We start from the raw sequence: 15,969 nt of genomic DNA on the forward strand, positions 1-15,969 counted from the left end.
CGCGCTCCCAAGATCTCTCGTTTATTGCAACAGAGCAGAGAAAGGCTGCGCACCCCTGGCTCAGCCGGGTCTCGCGCCCAGCCCCTCCCCAACTCCCAGCTGCAACTCTGTGGGCGGGTCCCTAGGGTGATGCTCCACAGCTCCTGGCGGTGCCCGCTGTCTTAAGACACTGGCTCCGTTGCTTCCAGGCTCGGGTTCCCTCTGTCATCGCTGGGGACTTCAGGGGGCCGGTCCGCTGCCTGTTTAAGTCCTAAGTCCGGGTTGGAGGCAGCGGAACCTCAGGAGAGGTCAGAGGTAGAGCGAAGACGAGGCTGGGGGCGGAGGCGCAGGCCTGGAGCGCGGGAAGCCGAGAAAAAAGGTCAAAGGTCCCCTTTCCCCAGACTGCTCACCCGGCCCACCCATCCTCAGCGCCCCTCTTTGCCCACCTGGAGGGGACCATTAGCGGCGGGATTCCAGCTCCTGGGCCAGGCAGGTCACCTGAAGGGCGCCGGGCCTGCGGGTCCGCAGGCAGTGGTTTCCTGGGGGGTGGGGGCTTGGCAGGCCCCTGAGAGGGAGGGAAGGTAGGGGGAGGGGTCGAGAGGGGGCATTATGTTGGCCACCCCCATGGACTGGTGCTGGGGAACGCCACCTTCTGGGGGTGGGGCAGCACCAGAGGTCACCTTTATCTCCAGACAAACCTGTCACCCATTACAAATTCCACAGGGGTATGTGCCCTCAGGCTCAGAGGGGGCGGCTTGCCCTGGGTGGGGGAAGAGGCTGTGCCCTTCTCTCCCTCCACTGTTACCTTTGGGTGCCTCACCACCGGGTCTGCCGGCAGAGGGCGAGTGGGGGGATTGGGTCGGTCAGCCAGCTCAGCCTGAACAGAGAGAGGGGCAGTGGCTGTGAGGGCACAGCAAGGGGCAGTGGGCATGCAGAGGTTCTCTCGAGGGATTCAAGTCAACATGCAGAATCAGCCAGGGGCAGGAGAGAATGGAGGCATGCGCGCAGGGCTTGGGTGCATGACCGCAGATGCCTGGGAGAGGAAGTTAGGGGTCGCCGTGGTGTCCCTGGCCGGCTGCAGTCCCGCCACTGACCACCAGATGGTGGTAGAAACCAAGGCAGGAGGCTCACCCTTTGCTGCTGCTGGGGCTCAGAGTGTCTGAAGGCTGAGGGGCACCCTGGTCCCCTAAAGAAGAGCACCACTGGCAGGGAACAGGGATGAGAACTGCAGTTGGGCACCAAGCCTCCCGCCTGCCCTGGGCAGGGCCTGGCCCAGATTTACCTGGAGTCTCTTGGGCACAGGGTCAGGAGGCAGCGGCCTGGAGGGGGGTGCCGGAAAGCCAAGAGCACTAGCCTGCGAGAGAGCAGGGGGAGCAGACAGGCACAGAGTGGGGTGGGGAGGGAGCAGAGACAGATGTGGGCAGAGAGGGGTCAGTGTCCAGGGAGGGTGGTGGCGGCCGTGCTCGCGGTTATTCAGTCTCTTGCAGAGGGGGTGACGGTGCTGGAGGGGACATGCAGACCACCTCCACACACGGGCTCCTGCCAGCAGGTCCAGAGGGCTCAGGGCGCGGGCACTCACCAGGTCCTGGCATACTGAAGGCCATTTTGGCCCCTACACCCTTCCTCTCCAGGGCCACTGCCAGGAGCAGGGCTAGACCCACCTCTCCAAGCCACCAGCTTAGCCAGCTCAGAGAGCTCGGCGGACCCTCCCCACTCTGGGCTGGACTGGCTTCTCAGCCTGCAGCCAGTGGGGGACGGGAGAGCTGGCCCTGGCTCCGCCGACTGACTCTAGGGCCATGTGAGTCCATTTCTGAGTCTAGAGCTTTCTATGTCCCCCTACCCAGGGCCTGGGCTGGATGCCCAGCCAAGCCAGGCCCTCTCTCTTCTGGCATCCGAGCACTCACCTTGGCACCTGGCATCAGCAGGACCCTCTGCGGGGGTCCCGGGCGTTCCGGGGGACCGGACTGGGCTGCCCTGAACATGGAGAAAGGCCCAGCCTCCATCCACATGTGGCCCTGGAGCTGGGTCAACCCTCTGCGGCCAGCCCTTGCAGAGCAGCATGTGGGGGGCCTAGGGCCAATCAGGGGTGAGAGGGAAGCTGACTAGCTTGGGGGGGGCCCCACTTCCCTGGTGGGGCTCCCTGGGGGGCGTGGCCCCAGCATCCCAGCACCCCATGTGGGTCCACTACGCGTGGGTGAAGAGGTCTGGGCGTGCAGAGGGGGTGGGGGGCTCTGGAGGGAGCTGGCAGCGGGCAGGCGGGAACCTGTATTGGCAGCTGGGTCCCTTGAGCTGGCAGAGTCGCTGGCGCAGGCGGGCACGGTGCCAGTAGCTGGCGCCGAGCAGCACGAGAATCAGCAACAGCAGGAGACCGACGGGCAGCCCTGCGGCCAGGGGGCTGGAGGCTGCGGGCGGGCGAAGGCAGGGCTGAGGCCCCAGCTCCCAGGAGGAGCTGGGGGCGGGGAGAGGGGCACATACTCAGGGGAAGCGAGGGGGTCAGGGGTCACAGGGAGCCAGCGGTGAGGGGGAGTTGGAAAAAGAGGCGCGTAAAGGATGAGCCCTCCGCCCTCCCAGCTGCCCCGCCCCAGCCGGGCTACCTGTGACCTGCGCGCTGCAGTCCGGGGGTGCCCAGCCCTCCTCGCAGCGGCACAGCCGGTTACTGTCGCAGACCTGGGAGGCACAGGGGGGCAGTGAGGGGCTCTGCGCTCTGGGACGTGTTTCTTGTCCCTGGCCTTTGAAGACCCCAGGTGTCCGCGACCGGAAGCGTGCTGGGGTCACGGGGCACAGAGAGCCAGCGCCGCGCAGAGAGTGGCCTCTCCACCAGAAACGAGGTCGCGCTACCCCCGTGAGTGCCTCCTACGCGCTGGGCGTACCCCGGGAAGTGGGCGCGATCATTACGCCCACTGGCCAGATGAGGACGCTGGCCTTGGAGGTCAGTAAGCCGCCCGGGCCACGGGGCAAGGACTGGAACTGCCTGCGAGGCCCATCTCTCCCTCCAGGCGCCCCGCCCCGCCCCCCCTCAGCTCACCCCATGCCCATGGCACTTGCTCCGACACTCCTCTGCTCCCAGGAGACCCACCGACTGGCACCGATGGTCGATGCACACCTGTCCCGTGGGGAAGAAGAGCAAAGGTCACACTCTCGCCAACACAGCTGAGGCCACACCCTGCTCTTACAGATGGGGAAACCGAGGCTCCTGGGAAAACAGGACTTTACTCGGTGGCGAGTAGGAACGTGAACTCCCCTGGGAGTCTGTGCCTCTGACGCTGGGGGCCGGTGAGACCCAGGCACCACTGGCCGCGGTCCGGATGTCCCTCCCCACCTGGCCTTGCCTGCAGGGCTGCTCACCAGGCCAGGGCCGCAGGCTGTGCCGGGCAGACTCAGGAGGGGCTGGGCCACATCACTGCCCAGGTCCAGGTGCACCCAGCTGCAATTGACCTGGGTCCCGTTGGCGTCCAGTGTCGCCCAGTGCAGAGCCCGGACTGAGCCCAGCAGAGGCTGGGCTGTGCCCCCCTGGCACTGGAGCTGCCCGCAAACGGCATCTCTGGGGTGAGGGAGGCGGCACGAGGTCAGTGGGGGCAGGGCGAAGGCCCCCCCGAGCCCCGGGCAGCGGCCCCTCCCTCACTCACCTCGGGGCACAGGACACGTAGCTGCCAGTAGGGCTGCGCCCACAGCTCCCAAAGGCGTCCCCCTGAGTATTGGCAGTGAGGAGGCAGAGCGGTGTGGCGGGCTGGGCCCCTGGTCCCCAGAGAGCCTGGCACTGCTGGGCATAGGAGGCGCAACGGCCTTGCACGCACACGGCCTGTCCGCCAGCACACAGCTCGCCATCGCCTAGACTCACGTCCGCGGGACACTGGGAGCTGTCTCCTGAGCAGAACTCGGGCAAGTCACAGTCGCCTCTGGCCGGGCGACACTCCCAGCCAGCCGGGCGCAGCTGTGGAGGGCGAGGGAGCATCGGTGTGGGCGCCGGGCCAACCCAGCCGGGCCCTGGGCGTCAGAATGACCCTTCCCACCCCGGCCCCGGGCAGGCGAGCTCCGGAGGCCAGTCCAGGCTGTGCCCACCTGGCAGTTTTGACAACAGGGTCCGTCGGATGCACACTGTGCCCCTGGCCTCAGCTGGCAGGTGAAGGGGTCACAGCAGGGGTCTGCGCAGTCCTGTGGGTCAGCGCACAGGGGGGCCGAGCTTCAGAGCAGGCTGGCCTGAGAGCCCACCCAGCCCCTCCTCCCGGAGCCCGATCCCAGAAGGGTGCCCCTGCAGGCCGGGAGGTGGGCCAGGGGTGAGAGGGCCCTTTAGAACCAGAGAGGGGCTCGGGACGCTTGGACAGAGCCCAAGAGCCGGGGCAGGGGCATGGAGTGGGCGGGGCTCACCTCCGGGAAGGCACAGGCCGAAGGCTCGCCGGCCTCTGCAATCACGTGTCTGAAGACAGTGGCCTTGGAGGGCAGGTCGGGCAGCCGTTCAAAGAGGCAGCTGCCCATGCCGCCCAGGAGGGCCCTCTCCAGGGCCCGTCGGCTGCAGTTGCTGAAGTTGAGGCCTGACAGGAAGCTGAGGAGGGCGGCAAGGAAGGCTGGGGCTACGCCCGCACCCCCACCTTATCCCCGCCCCTCCCCGCACACCCTGCAGCTACTCACTCTGTGGAGCTGTCCATGATGCAGCTCTTGGCTGGGGCTGGACCTGGACAGGGGCAGCGGGTCCCGGGCAAGTCGTGGTCCAGGCCCAGGCTGTGGCCCAGCTCATGCGCGATGGAGGAGGCCACTCCCAGGATGCTCGTGGAGTGGTCCTGTGGGGGCGGGGAGCTGCGGTCCACCCTTGTGCTCTCCCCCGGGACCTCCCAGCAGGCACCACCTCCCTCCTCAATTGCTTCCGGAGGAGAGCCCAGTCCTGGGTCGGGGGAAACCTGGGTTCCGTCTTGCCTCCGTCCCCCTGCCTCCCTGTGTGGCCCTGGGAGGGGACCTCTGTTCCTTGAGCCTCAGGGGGAAGACCTCCCGGGCGAGGGCGGCACACTGACGAGCTGGCCATTTAGTGAGGTGCCCGGTCAGCAGAGGCCACAGTGCGCCGCTGCCCTCTGTGCCCACTTTGTGGGGGTTCAGCGACCGAATGGTACCCCGGCTGGGAGGAGCTCCACCAGGACTGAGGGGGAGACCTGGAGGTAACTCACCATGTTCACGCCTCCCGAGTAGTCGGGAGAACAGATGGAGTCCTGGATGGCCATGCCCACCGCGGGCCCAGAGAACAAAGTAGCACTGAGGGACAGAGATCAAGGTCACGCCCCGAGGCCAGGGTGGCCCGAGCTTCGGGGCCTCTGCTAGGGGGCCGGGGCGTGAGGTTGGCCAGGCCGGGGCAGAGCCCGCTCCGCCGACAGCCTGGGGCTCTTACGTCACCAGCTGGGCGCTGTCGTGGGGCAAACGAGGCAGCAGGTTGGCCCGGCGCCAGCGAAGGAAGTTGTGCAACGTGACACTCGGGTCCCGGTGTATCTCGATCTGGTCGCCCTGGGTCCACGTCTCCAGGCCCACCAGCGCCACACGCACGTTCAACGGCCGGAAGAGCTGAGGAAGAGCTGGGGCTCAGGGCAGGGCTCCCCGGGGCGGGGCGGGGCTGTCGGGTGCCACTCGGCCCCACACTCACTGTGTCCAGGAGGAGGGCCACCTCCAGCGTGCGGTTCACCAAGTGCTGTGCGTCCGGGTACCGCTGGACCTGTGGGTGAAGAGGCGGCCGTGAGAGGCGGCGGGGCGGGCGGGGCCGGGGAGGACCCGCGGGGCCTGGCGAGCTCACCTCCGAGTGATCGGCCACAATGACCAGCTCAATAACCTTGGTCTCTGTCACCACGTCCCGCCTCCGCTGTGGAAAGAAGGCGCGTCAGGCACGCTCGCTGCTCACCGCCAGCCACCGCGTGGGGCAACCGACCTGTGTCCACTCCCGCCGTGTGGTCACACGGAGCTTCGCTCACGGTGACGACGGCCGCTGCTGAGGCAGTGCTCGCCACGCGCCGGGCATGTGCCACCCCCGGCGGCCCCGGGAGGCAGGCGCTCGGCAGCTCCATCGTGTGAGAGGCCAAGGTGCCCACGGCCGTCCAGCTAATAAGTGGTACACCCAGGATTCAGATGTGAGTCCTGGACTCAGATCCTTGGGTCTCGTGATCCCCTGTGTAGAGAGCACACTTGGCTATGTAAAATGTCAATCGTAGAGCCATGAGAACCCAGCCTCCTAATCTGTAAAATGGGGATAATAAAACTGCTTACCACGCCGGGTTGCTGGGAGGATCAAATGGCTCAGTGTATACGTGAAGCGCTTAGAACTGTGTCTGGTATTTGGTAAGTATTTGATGGCCTCGGCTATTATTGTTATTTTTTAATTCGGATAAAGCTCTGAATTTGGAGACAGAAAAGTAGGGCTCTGCTCCCAGCTTCATGACCTACTCTTGGTCCCCGTGGGCCGAGTCCTTGGCCTGCCAGGGTCCCGGTGGCCCGTCAGTCAACGGGCTCTTCGGGCGCCTCTGTCTGACCACACAGTGCGATGTCTGGCACGTGGCAGTCACTGCATTCGCAGGAGCTGTCGTCACCGTGAACGAAGCTCCGAGGGCCCCAGGGCCGCCCTCCTGCTGCTCCCCCTTACCCGGAGACGGTGTCGCTGTCCCAGGGGGTGCTCTGGTGGAGCCTGGGGGGGCGCTGATTCCCGCCGGCTCAGGGCGCATGCGTGGACTGGCGGGAGGAGGTCTTGGATCCGGGAGACAGTGGGAGGACCCTGAAGGTCGCCAGGCCCCAGCTCCAGGGCGTAGCTTTTCTCTGGGGACAGGATCACCAAGCCCCTAGGGAAGGATGTAGGAAATCAGAGACTTTTCGGCTCCGTGCCTCATGCCCTGCCACCCCCCACCTCCATGGGGTCCAGCCCCGGTACCTGAGGCTGGAGCAGGTGCAGACCGAGGCCCAGGAGTCCGGATGGCCCTGCACGGCTCCCTGGAGGCAGCAGTCCTCCTAGGGCACAGAAACAGAGCACCGCTCGAGGGACAGCCAGGGTTTGGGGTCGCCTGTTGGGGAAGAAACGCGGCGTCCTCCCACATCCTCAAGGGACAGCGCCCTCCGCCTGCCCCCTCCCTCCTACCTTCAGGCCAGAAACAGGGTGCAGGCCAGTCAGACTCACCAAAGTGTGTCCCTCACTAACCACGCGGGTGCCATCGGGCTCGTACCACACCAGGGCCGGGCGGCCTGGGACGAGCTCTCTGCGGAGGAAAAGGAGGGTGGTGTCAGCTGCCTCCCAGGGTGGCACAGTGACAGCCCGAGGCCTGAAGGTGGTAGGGGGGTGGCGGGGGGGGGCAGGAAATCCCCCAACCTTCCTGTTCTTCCAGAGTCAGCAGAGGGTGGCGGCTGGGCCACACACCCTGCCGGGCACCGGGGCTCCACCCAGCTTCCCCACACACTAGCTATGTGACCTTGGGCAAGGTGGTTTTTCGTGTTTTTTATTTTTTTATTTTTTTTAATTTTTGTAAGAGTTTATTTGAACCAAACTGATGACATACGCCAGGGAGCAAGAAGTCAAATGCTCCCTCGGGCAAGTTATCTAACCTCTCTGTGCCTTGATTTCTTCCGTTATAAAATGAGGACAATAGTAGCAACCGCGGACTCCCTTCTGGGGTTGCCGTGAGCGCCACATGAATCCGGGCACTGAGTGTCGCCAGCCACGGAATTATCGCCATTACTGCTATCGTTATTACCTGTTCCGTAGCAGCTCCAGGATGTGACTCTCACCATCCAATTCCAATTTGATCCGCAAAGTCTCGGGCACATTGGTCTGTGGGCACCAGAGGACAGGTCACCTCCCTGATCCTGCCCCAAATCCCGACCCTCCCCAATCAGAAAATGTTAGGCCCTTAGGAGAGCACCAGGGTTAGATCACTGGGGGGGGGGGGTTGGGAGGGAGGGGCCAGGAAGCCCCGCCTGGCCTGGGGCATTGTTCTGGGGGGTGGGCCGGGAGGTCAGGGAAGGTATCTGAGCCGCCCCCCTCCCCCCTCTCGGCTTCCTGCCCAGAGAGGAAGCATCGTGGAGGACCCAGCGCAGGCTCCAGCCCTTCCTCTGACTCAGCTTTAGAATTTGGGAGGGGGCACTCAGTAGGACCTCAGTGCCCCACTGAGCAAAACGACTACACAGACCAACAAAGCGAGTTTGGCCTCTGCATCTCCCAGTGGAGATGGATGGGCTGGGTGGGGCTCTAGCAGACAGATGTGTGTCCAGGGGAGAGGGAGATAAATGAAGCCAGGTGTTGGGGTGCAGTGGGAGAGGCAGCTGGACCTGGGGTGTCCGTGCCACAGTGAGGTCCACTACTCACCTGCTCCTCGGCCAGGCTTGGCTTTGAGACACCTGGCTGGGGCGGGGGGCATGTTTCTTTATGGGGGGGGCTCACCTGAAGCACCTCTGTTAGGCTGAGCGTGAGGCCGTCCGGAAGGGCCTGGCCCTCTGAAGGCCCGCTCAGGACCCTTGCTGACCTGGCCTGCTCCTCCTCAGCACCACCTGAGGGACCCCCAGGACACCCCAAGAGAATGCGCAGAGAATCAGCACCAAGGCTGGCGGTGGCTGGTGCCCTCTGACCCACCTGAGTCCTGCACTGCATGCTGGGACTTAAAGGAGAACACTAAGGCGTGGGGGCTCCTCTCCAATATCTTGCTTTCAGCCCAGCAACCCATGGCCTCCCCAAAAAGGAAGTCCAGCTTGCCCAACCTGTGGCCCCTCCCTGTCCCTCTCAGGCCAATCCTAGGCTCTGATAGGGACCCTCCCGACTTTCCACTCCCACCCAGTCTCCCCCCACCAGGAACGCCCCCTCTGAGGACTGGGCGAAGCCTTGTGGCCTGGCGCCCACTCACATCGGAGATGCTGGGAACGCCCGTTTCTGGGTGAGCAGTGCAAACACCCCCCTCCCTAAACACCCCCGTGCCCAGTCCGGCACACCCGCTCCCCACAGCCTCCGCTTCCTCCCCGAGTCCGCCCCCGCCCCACAATGGCCCTCTCTCCTCCGGACACCCCACCCGCGCCGGCCGGCCCTCTGGGCCCCCGGCCCAAGACAGCAGCGGGAAGTGAAAGTTCCAAGGAGGAGTCGGTGTCCCAGCCTCTTTCCTGGCGAATTCTCCCCTCTCCCGGCGTCTCCCGGGCCCCTCCCTCTCAGCCAGGTTTCTGGGGGCCTTGGCACGCGGGAGGGGGGCCTGACCGCTCAGGCCCGGGAGGAGGGCCGGGAAGAATCCCCTTCGCCGAACCCTGAGCCGTGTCCACTCGGCGCCCTGGCACCGGTGGAATGGTCAGTTAGGCCCCTGAGAAGCGAGACGTCAGTCCTGGGGGGGGGCGACCCTCTCCCGCGGGCCTTAGGGAATGGGGCGCTGCGCTAGGCCTCCTCGGTGCCGGGTACCGGAGCCTTGAAGTGCCCGCGGGGACGATGCTGAGGATGACCCTCCTTCCGTCTCCACCCCAGTCGCCAGGCCCTCGGCCCAAGACAGCAGACCAGGGCGGGCCGCGCTCTGGTTGGGGTCTCCCAGGGTCTTCTGACCCCAGCACCCCAATGCCTCCCGACTTCCCTGCGCCTCCTCCCAGTCCTCCCCCGCCGGCTCCCGGCCCGGCACTCACCTGTATCTGGGAGCGGCCGGGAGGGCAGAGGGCTGCCGGCGCCCAGGAGCCCCAGGGCCCAGAGCAGCGCCAGCCGCATGGCAGCGGCGCCCCGGGCCGGCCGAGGGCGGCAGGTGCTGGGCCGCGCGCCGAGGAGCCGCGGCGGCCGGGTCTGCCTCGCGCACCCCGCCGCGCCGCGCAGCCGCCGGGCCCCGCCCCGCCCCCTCCCACCCGGCCCGGGCGGGCCCCGCCCCTCCGCCGCGGCAGGCCCCGCCCCCGCCGCGAGCCGGTACCGAAGCCGCGAGCCGCCGGAGACTACCGCCCCGCCCGCTCCGCCCCGCAGCGCGGCTCTCCCGCGGCTGCGTGCAGTGGGAGCCGAAGCCCGGTGCGACCCGGCCGTGGGTCCGGACCCGTTGCTGCCATCCCGCCTCTCGTCGGCTGCTCGGCACTGCGGCGATCAGGGGCCAGTCCTCCCAACTGCCCGCCAGGCCGCGCCCGGCTCCCACCGCAAACCCCACCCCCCCGCCGATCCGGTACCGGACCCGAGAGGCGCGGGCAGCAGGAGTGTACACGGCATTTTATTAAACAGGAAGGAGCGAGGTGGGAGAGCGAGCAGGACGCCCCTTCACTCCGCGTAGGTAACGTCATCGTCGCTGTCGCTGAAGGCGGAGGAGGAGAGCTCCTCGCGGGGCGTGCAGGCGGGGCACCGCTGCCGCATGTCGTCCCAGCACGGCCTGCAGTACACGGCTTTGCAGTCCGGAGTCTGGCACACGTAGGACTCGGGCGTCTCCGGTGCCTGGCACACCACGCAGCGCCGCCGCAGCCAGGGGCGCAGGAGTGGGCAGCTGCGGTGCAGAACGTCCGCCAGGCGGTGGCGCTGTTGGGAGGCGAGGAGGGTTCAGAGCCAGTTGGGGAGCGAGGAGGGGGAAAAGAGGCGTGAGGGGAACTGGACAGCGCTTTTGTCTAAAGTCTCAGGGCGTGACAATGCCCCCATGCTGGAGGAGGCTGGACCAGGTGAAGAAGATCCCTGGAGGGCAAGGGTGCTATCTATGGAAGTGGGTCCGAGAGAGCCCCCACTCCGCGATGGAGAGGGGAGGATGCAGCCCTGGTCTCTCCCAGCTGGTGACAGCAGCTACCTTCATTTGCATTTTCCCATAAGTCATTATATTTGGTTCTCACGGTGCGGCTAAGTGAGTAGGGCAGATAAGACTGTCCCCACTTTACAGATGAGAAAGATGAATCTCACAAAGGTTACGTGACTTTCCCAAAGGCTCACAGGTGGCAAACGCTCAGACCTGGCTGGACCCGGGGACCCCGGTTCCCAACCACAAGGCTGGTGCTTGCCGCGCCCTCTCTCTTCACACAATTGCCGGGAATTCTCCGCAGGCCACCGTATCAGGTCGCTCTTTGCTCAAAAAAACTCCAGAAGCCCACTGCCTGCCAGCCAGAAGCAGAGCTCTGTGGCCTGGCATTCAGGGATTTGCACAGTCTCGGGCCTTTCTGGCCTCCGCTGCCGCTGACGCCTCCCGGAACGTTGCCCCTCCTGTGCCAGTCTCCCCTCCGACTGGCCCTGGCACCTGGCGCTCCCTTTGGACTCGGAGGCTTTGCACATTCTCCTCCCTCCGCTTGGAGTGAGCGCCTTTCCATCTGCCCATCGAAACCCATTGGACGTCAGGACAGGGTCACGGACTCACAGTACGTTCGTTTTTCCCATCGGATATTCATTCATTCAGCCCCCATTGTGCATCATGGGGTGGGGGATCTACCACCGGAGGAAAGAGTTAAGCAAACGAAGTCTCGTGGTCGTGAGCTTCGTTAGGGCTGATTGAATAAGAATGGCTACCGCTCGTTTTTTAATTTTTTACAATGTTGGGCCCTGTACTGAGAAACTGTAAGTAAATTAACTCAATTCAAACAACCACGTGAGGCCGATGTTGTTATCATCACCGTCATCTGTTTTTCAGATGAGAAAACGGATGCTTGAAGGGGCGGTCGCTTGCCTAGGGTCACACGGTGACAACTAACAGGCGGACAGAGCTGCCCTATGCCTGCAGCATGGCAGCAAAACTCATTCAACCAGATGGAGTGGTTAGCTGCGCTTTACAGAAGGGGATAACCGAGGCGCAGCGGGGAGGTGAACCCTCAAGGTCCCGCTATTGTCACAGTCATAAGGGGAGGGGGCAAGACTTAAACCCAGGCCCTGGGCTGCAGAGCCCACCCCTGACCACTGCTCCATTACCGCCCCCTAGTGAGCAGCCTACAGGTCTGTCAAGCCCTGTTCTTCAGAGGGGAAAGCAGGTCCAGGGAGGACCCTGGCCAGGGCCACACGGGAGTGTGACTGGGACCTGGTTCCACTCCATGCCCTTGCTGTATACCATGTGTTTCTTCACGAGGCTCCCTGACCTCCGGGCCACCTGTCCCACCCCTAAACTGCACCAAGCTTCTGGTCTGCAGCCCTATTCAGTGTGCTCTGTGGCTTTGCTGGGGTCCCTGTTTCTGATGAACCCCTCTTGCTTTCCCTTGACCAGACTGTATCCAATCCCTCTCTGCCTGCTTCCTGGTGCTCCACCGAGTGCCTCGGGCTGGGCTGGCTTCTAGGGAACAGAGACAGGCACAGCCCCGGCCTCCTGGAGCTGGACGAGCAGGGCCCTTGGCATGAATCACGGCAGGACTCACCGAATCTCAGAAGGCCAGGGTCTGGATGGGGCTGGGTGGACCGAAGGGAGGCACCCTTCTCCCACGGTTCTCAGACCCAGCCAGGAGCCACAGGGGCCCGGGCCCGGACTTACTGGAGCCCTCTGCTGCTGAGCCTGCCTCACGATGGCCGCCCTCCTCAGCTGGGTGAAGGCCGCTCTTTTCCTCAGGAGCTCGTTGTAGAGGAACAGGATCCGTTTCTTCTCTCTCTGGAGCAGGGGACAGGGGTCAATGCTAGCGGCAGTGCCGGGGCGGGGTGGGGGGGGGGGAGCTGGGTGCCAGCTCGTGCGCGCGCGCATGCGTGCGCAGGCCCGGGAGGGCGCACCTTGGGGAAGTAGAAGGCTGCGATGACCCGCCGGAGCCGGTAGCCGAAAGCCTGGAGCAGGCAGAGGCACACTAGCAGGCCGACGGGGAGTGCAGTCCTCACGTAGGCCCTGGCGTCCAGGGACACGGGCTGGGGCAGGCAGGCTGGCGTGGAGGGCGCAGGCGTGTCGAGCGTCTGGCCAGGCAGGACCAGCCCAGGCACAGGGCAGCGGCGGATGAATTCCCCACCCTCGCGAGGGCGCCGGTTAGGTCCCTGATACCTCGCTGTCCTCCCGCCTGCCCTTCACCTGTCCTGTGGGCACTGGGCCCACGTCGCTCTGGGCTCAGCATGGCACAGACAGAACACCGTTCCATGGGAGCCGGAAGCTCTGCTGGACGGCCCCCCTGGCCTTGAGGCCCCAGCCCCCAGAGGCCTCTGCCCCAAGCCTGTCATTCTGCAGCTCTTCGAGTAGGGCCTGACAGTGCCTGCTCAACTCCCGACTCACCACGCCCAAGGCCAGTCCCCCAGCCCTCCGCCTTGGAAGGACCCTTGCCCTCAGCGCCCGACTCCTCTGGTCCGCGATCTCAGCATCGCTCACGCATGTTGCTGGATTCCACCACCGACTCCGAAGACGTGTTCAGGGCCCCGATGGTTTTCCGGAGAAGCCGGGCGAGCAGGGAGTCCCCGCCGACTTTCACCTCCAGTTTGTGGCTGCCTGAGGCCAGGGTCACAGCGGGGCAGGGCGCGTGTCAGGAAAGTCAGTGTGGAGGGGACAGGGCGAGGTCAAGGCAGAGAAGCCGCCTCGGCCCTCAGCGGCGCTTTTCCCACCCCGCCCTGCTGCGGACACAAGGGGGTTGGGCGCGGAGGCCCCGTGGCCACTGTCGGGTTGCAGGGCCAGAGAGTCGACCCCAGGAGGAGGTGGCACAATTGGAAGAATCGGGGTGGGAATTTGGCGGGGGGATGTCTCCGGGACGCGCTCACTGCGGAAGGAGTACTGCAGGAAGGAGTGGTGGCGGATGGTGTGGAAGGCGGAGTAGAGGGCCCAGTCCAGCCCGCACAGCACGGCCAGCAGCAGCAGAGCGGGTAGCGTCTCCAGGAGCTCCGGGATCTGCCCCGGAGCAGCGGGGAGGGGTGGGCGCGGAGCCCCCTCCGCCGCGTCTGCCCGCCCCCGCTCAGGGCCGCGCCTCGCCCGCGGGCCTCACCAGGTTCTTCATTTCCAAGGCCTGGATGGCGGGGTCGTAGGGGAAGATGACGGCCTTCTTCTCGGCCTTGCGGAGCGGCAGCAGAGTCCGCTTGCCCTGGGAGAGAAGCCGTAGGGTGAGGGGCTCCAGGGCCCCCTCCCACTCCCCGCTGCCCTCCTGGAGGGCGAAGCCGCGCAGGGCGCGCGCAGGGCGGGGCCGGGCCCACTCACCAGCTTCTTCCTGCGTTCATCGATCTGGCAGAAGTAGGTGCTGATGTAGATGTTGTCAAAGCGAATGTCCGCGTTGTAACTGTCCGTGTAGGAAAAGGACCTGCGGACGCGGATGGCTCTGTCTTGTTCCGGTGCTCCGCGCCCGCTCCCCCCCCGCCCCCCGCGGCTTCCTTGAGGCTCAGTCACTCATTCAGCTGACCCCTGAGCGCCATCTACATCCCGGGAAGGGACTGTCCTGCCCTCCGGCAGCACGTGGTCCGGTGCAAGACAGACACCGGAGGGGACAGATGAGATGGGGACTCTGCGGGCTGGGAGGGCCGGGCGCGTGCACGGGAGCGGGGCGAGGAAGGGATCTCGCAGGACGAGTATCAGCGGAGGGGAGAGCAGGAGAAGCAAAGGCGCAGGGGTGGGGACCCCTCAAGGTTGCAGGAGTCCCCCGATCCATGGTGACCCCTACATTCGCCTCTTGCGTCCCCACTTCTTGGCTGAGACTGCAAAACATCTCCTGGAAGTTCCTTCAGGCAAAGCTCATTCCAACCCTCACGTCCTTCCTCTTACTCTTCAGCAGAGCAGTGTTTTCTGTGCGTGCGGGCCTGCGTGTCTCCTAAGGGCCTGCATAACGCTTCGGTTTCCCAAGGAAAAACGTTAATTGTTGACGGTGTGTTTGAAACTGTAAAGTTACATTAAATAAGCTCTGTAAACAGCACAGGTTCCAGTGCCGTTGGTTCCGGGACCTTGTAAGAAGCTATGCACATCTTTGCCTTGGAGATAGAAACAGCCATGAATGCGAGGAAAGACTGTGAGCGCCCCCTTGTGGAGAGACCTACGGCAGCCACGCCAGGGCCTCCGGAGCCCGGGCCGCGCCCGGCGGCAACGCTGCCCCTTCCAGAGAGTGACCTCACCAGGCTGAAAGCCTGGAAGTGCCTTTTGACTCGGTGCCTCCTTCCTTCGCTCCCAGAGCTAGCGCTGAGATCTGCTACACCTTCCCCTTCCTGCCACGCCCCACTCCAGCCAGGCTCCCTAACCTCTGACCCACTGAGGACTCCTGCCTCCAGCCTACCCTAGTCCATCCTGCAACTCGCCCCGGTTCCAGGCTGTCCTGCTGGGCTTCCCAGACTCTCCTGGCCATGCCTGCTGCAGCTGGTCCTCTGCCCACCACATCCCGCAGCTGCCGGCATCCTCGCCTCAGACTGTGGCGCAACCTTTCGAAGGCCAGCTGTGGCCCTTGCAGGGGCGTCTGCTCAGCTCCCACACCTGCCCTGCAGCCCTTGACTCATCTCTGTTTGGTGGACGCCTCTCTGGCCCACCCGTGACCATGAGCTTCTTGAGGGCGGGGACGTGGCTCATCCACCTTTGCCCTTACAGGCACCCACACAACCACTCACTGGCAGTCCCTCTGGACCCTACACACAGGGACAGACAGATCAGGAGCCCCTGTGGCTGTCCCCGCCCAGCCCCTGCCCATCTCAGGCATTTGGGGGTGGAGACAGGAAACAGAGGTTCCCGAGGTCGCCAGGCGGCTGAGCCAGGCCCAGGGCAGCCCAGCTGGACGCCAGGCTGGGCGGGGTTGAGGACTTTGGTCCAAATGGAGGGAAAGTAGCTGCCAACGCAGCAGGCGGGAGAAAATGAAAGCAGAATTGGACGATAAAAATGGCACAAAGTCGGAGGCAAAGGGAGTATGAAGGGCAAGGAAAAAAATCAAAAGTCGAAGCGAAAAGTAAAAACGTCAGCGTCGGGATGAAGGCTGGAGGGAGGCGGATGAATGGCAACGGCGCCCTTTCAAGGCGGCAGGGCCGAGGGCGACGTTTCGCCCGATGAAATGCCCACGTCTCCTTGAACTCTGGGTAAACGACGCGCCCGCCTTTGTAAAAGGCGAAGTTAAAGGCACAGGAACGTGGGCCTTGGGAGGCGGAGGCGGGCCCGGCCCTCCTAGGACTCCCGGGGCGGGCGGGGGGCTCCCACCCAGAGCCGCAGCCCGGGAAGGGCGCCTGGGGCGGGGGCCGGG

At 65.0% G+C, this 15,969-nt stretch overlaps 2 protein-coding genes and 1 long non-coding RNA gene across 9 annotated transcripts in view; 1 reads left to right on the forward strand and 2 right to left on the reverse strand.

Moving 5' to 3' along the window:
- On the reverse strand, positions 1-9,746 carry ADAM15 (ADAM metallopeptidase domain 15). Of its 7 annotated transcripts, none has more exons than XM_036234839.1 (23): positions 9,577-9,746; positions 8,369-8,475; positions 7,683-7,759; positions 7,112-7,190; positions 6,869-6,945; positions 6,587-6,779; positions 5,747-5,812; positions 5,600-5,668; positions 5,351-5,520; positions 5,133-5,217; positions 4,606-4,754; positions 4,345-4,519; positions 4,039-4,131; positions 3,606-3,910; positions 3,325-3,520; positions 3,005-3,082; positions 2,574-2,646; positions 2,243-2,381; positions 1,884-1,953; positions 1,262-1,333; positions 785-856; positions 426-544; positions 1-331 (listed from the first exon to the last, which is right to left on the reverse strand). In XM_036234839.1, exons 1-23 carry the CDS (start codon positions 9,653-9,655, stop codon positions 289-291), a joined length of 2,586 nt encoding a protein of 861 aa, XP_036090732.1. In that variant the 5' UTR covers positions 9,656-9,746; the 3' UTR covers positions 1-288. The 7 variants fall into 7 exon arrangements, with proteins under 7 accessions (XP_036090732.1, XP_036090733.1, XP_036090735.1 ...); XM_036234840.1 differs by lacking the exon at positions 785-856 and adding an exon at positions 1,111-1,181; XM_036234844.1 differs by lacking the exon at positions 1-331 and adding an exon at positions 1,111-1,181.
- On the forward strand, positions 8,785-11,473 carry LOC118612877. The gene is made up of 2 exons (XR_004955210.1): positions 8,785-8,855; positions 10,145-11,473. It is a non-coding gene; the product is annotated as an uncharacterized LOC118612877 (long non-coding RNA).
- The window catches only part of DCST1 (DC-STAMP domain containing 1), a 13,209-nt gene continuing 7,395 nt past the window's right edge, over positions 10,156-15,969 (reverse strand). The window contains exons 10-16 of the mRNA XM_016135643.2: positions 13,965-14,064; positions 13,756-13,851; positions 13,535-13,661; positions 13,152-13,268; positions 12,575-12,717; positions 12,345-12,458; positions 10,156-10,432 (exon numbers count right to left, since the gene is read on the reverse strand). Coding sequence (XP_015991129.2) covers positions 10,181-10,432; positions 12,345-12,458; positions 12,575-12,717; positions 13,152-13,268; positions 13,535-13,661; positions 13,756-13,851; positions 13,965-14,064 — 949 coding nt within the window. The 3' untranslated portion in view covers positions 10,156-10,180. The remainder of the gene's footprint in view (positions 10,433-12,344; positions 12,459-12,574; positions 12,718-13,151; positions 13,269-13,534; positions 13,662-13,755; positions 13,852-13,964; positions 14,065-15,969) is intronic.

Source organism: Rousettus aegyptiacus, unplaced genomic scaffold (genome assembly GCF_014176215.1).
Source record: "Rousettus aegyptiacus isolate mRouAeg1 unplaced genomic scaffold, mRouAeg1.p scaffold_m13_p_17, whole genome shotgun sequence".
In the NCBI taxonomy this organism is placed as follows: domain Eukaryota; kingdom Metazoa; phylum Chordata; class Mammalia; order Chiroptera; family Pteropodidae; genus Rousettus; species Rousettus aegyptiacus.

Excerpts from the sequence above, each read along its gene's own strand:
- ADAM15 (XM_036234839.1), bottom strand. The coding sequence starts at position 9,655 with ATGCGGCTGGCGCTGCTCTGGGCCCTGGGGCTCCTGGGCGCCGGCAGC. Across the intron at positions 5,669-5,746 it reads TTGTGGCCGATCACTCGGAG|GTCCAGCGGTACCCGGACGC; the intron begins GTGAGCTCGCCA and ends CTTCACCCACAG. Across the intron at positions 2,647-3,004 it reads GCAAGTGCCATGGGCATGGG|GTCTGCGACAGTAACCGGCT; the intron begins GTGAGCTGAGGG and ends TGTGCCTCCCAG.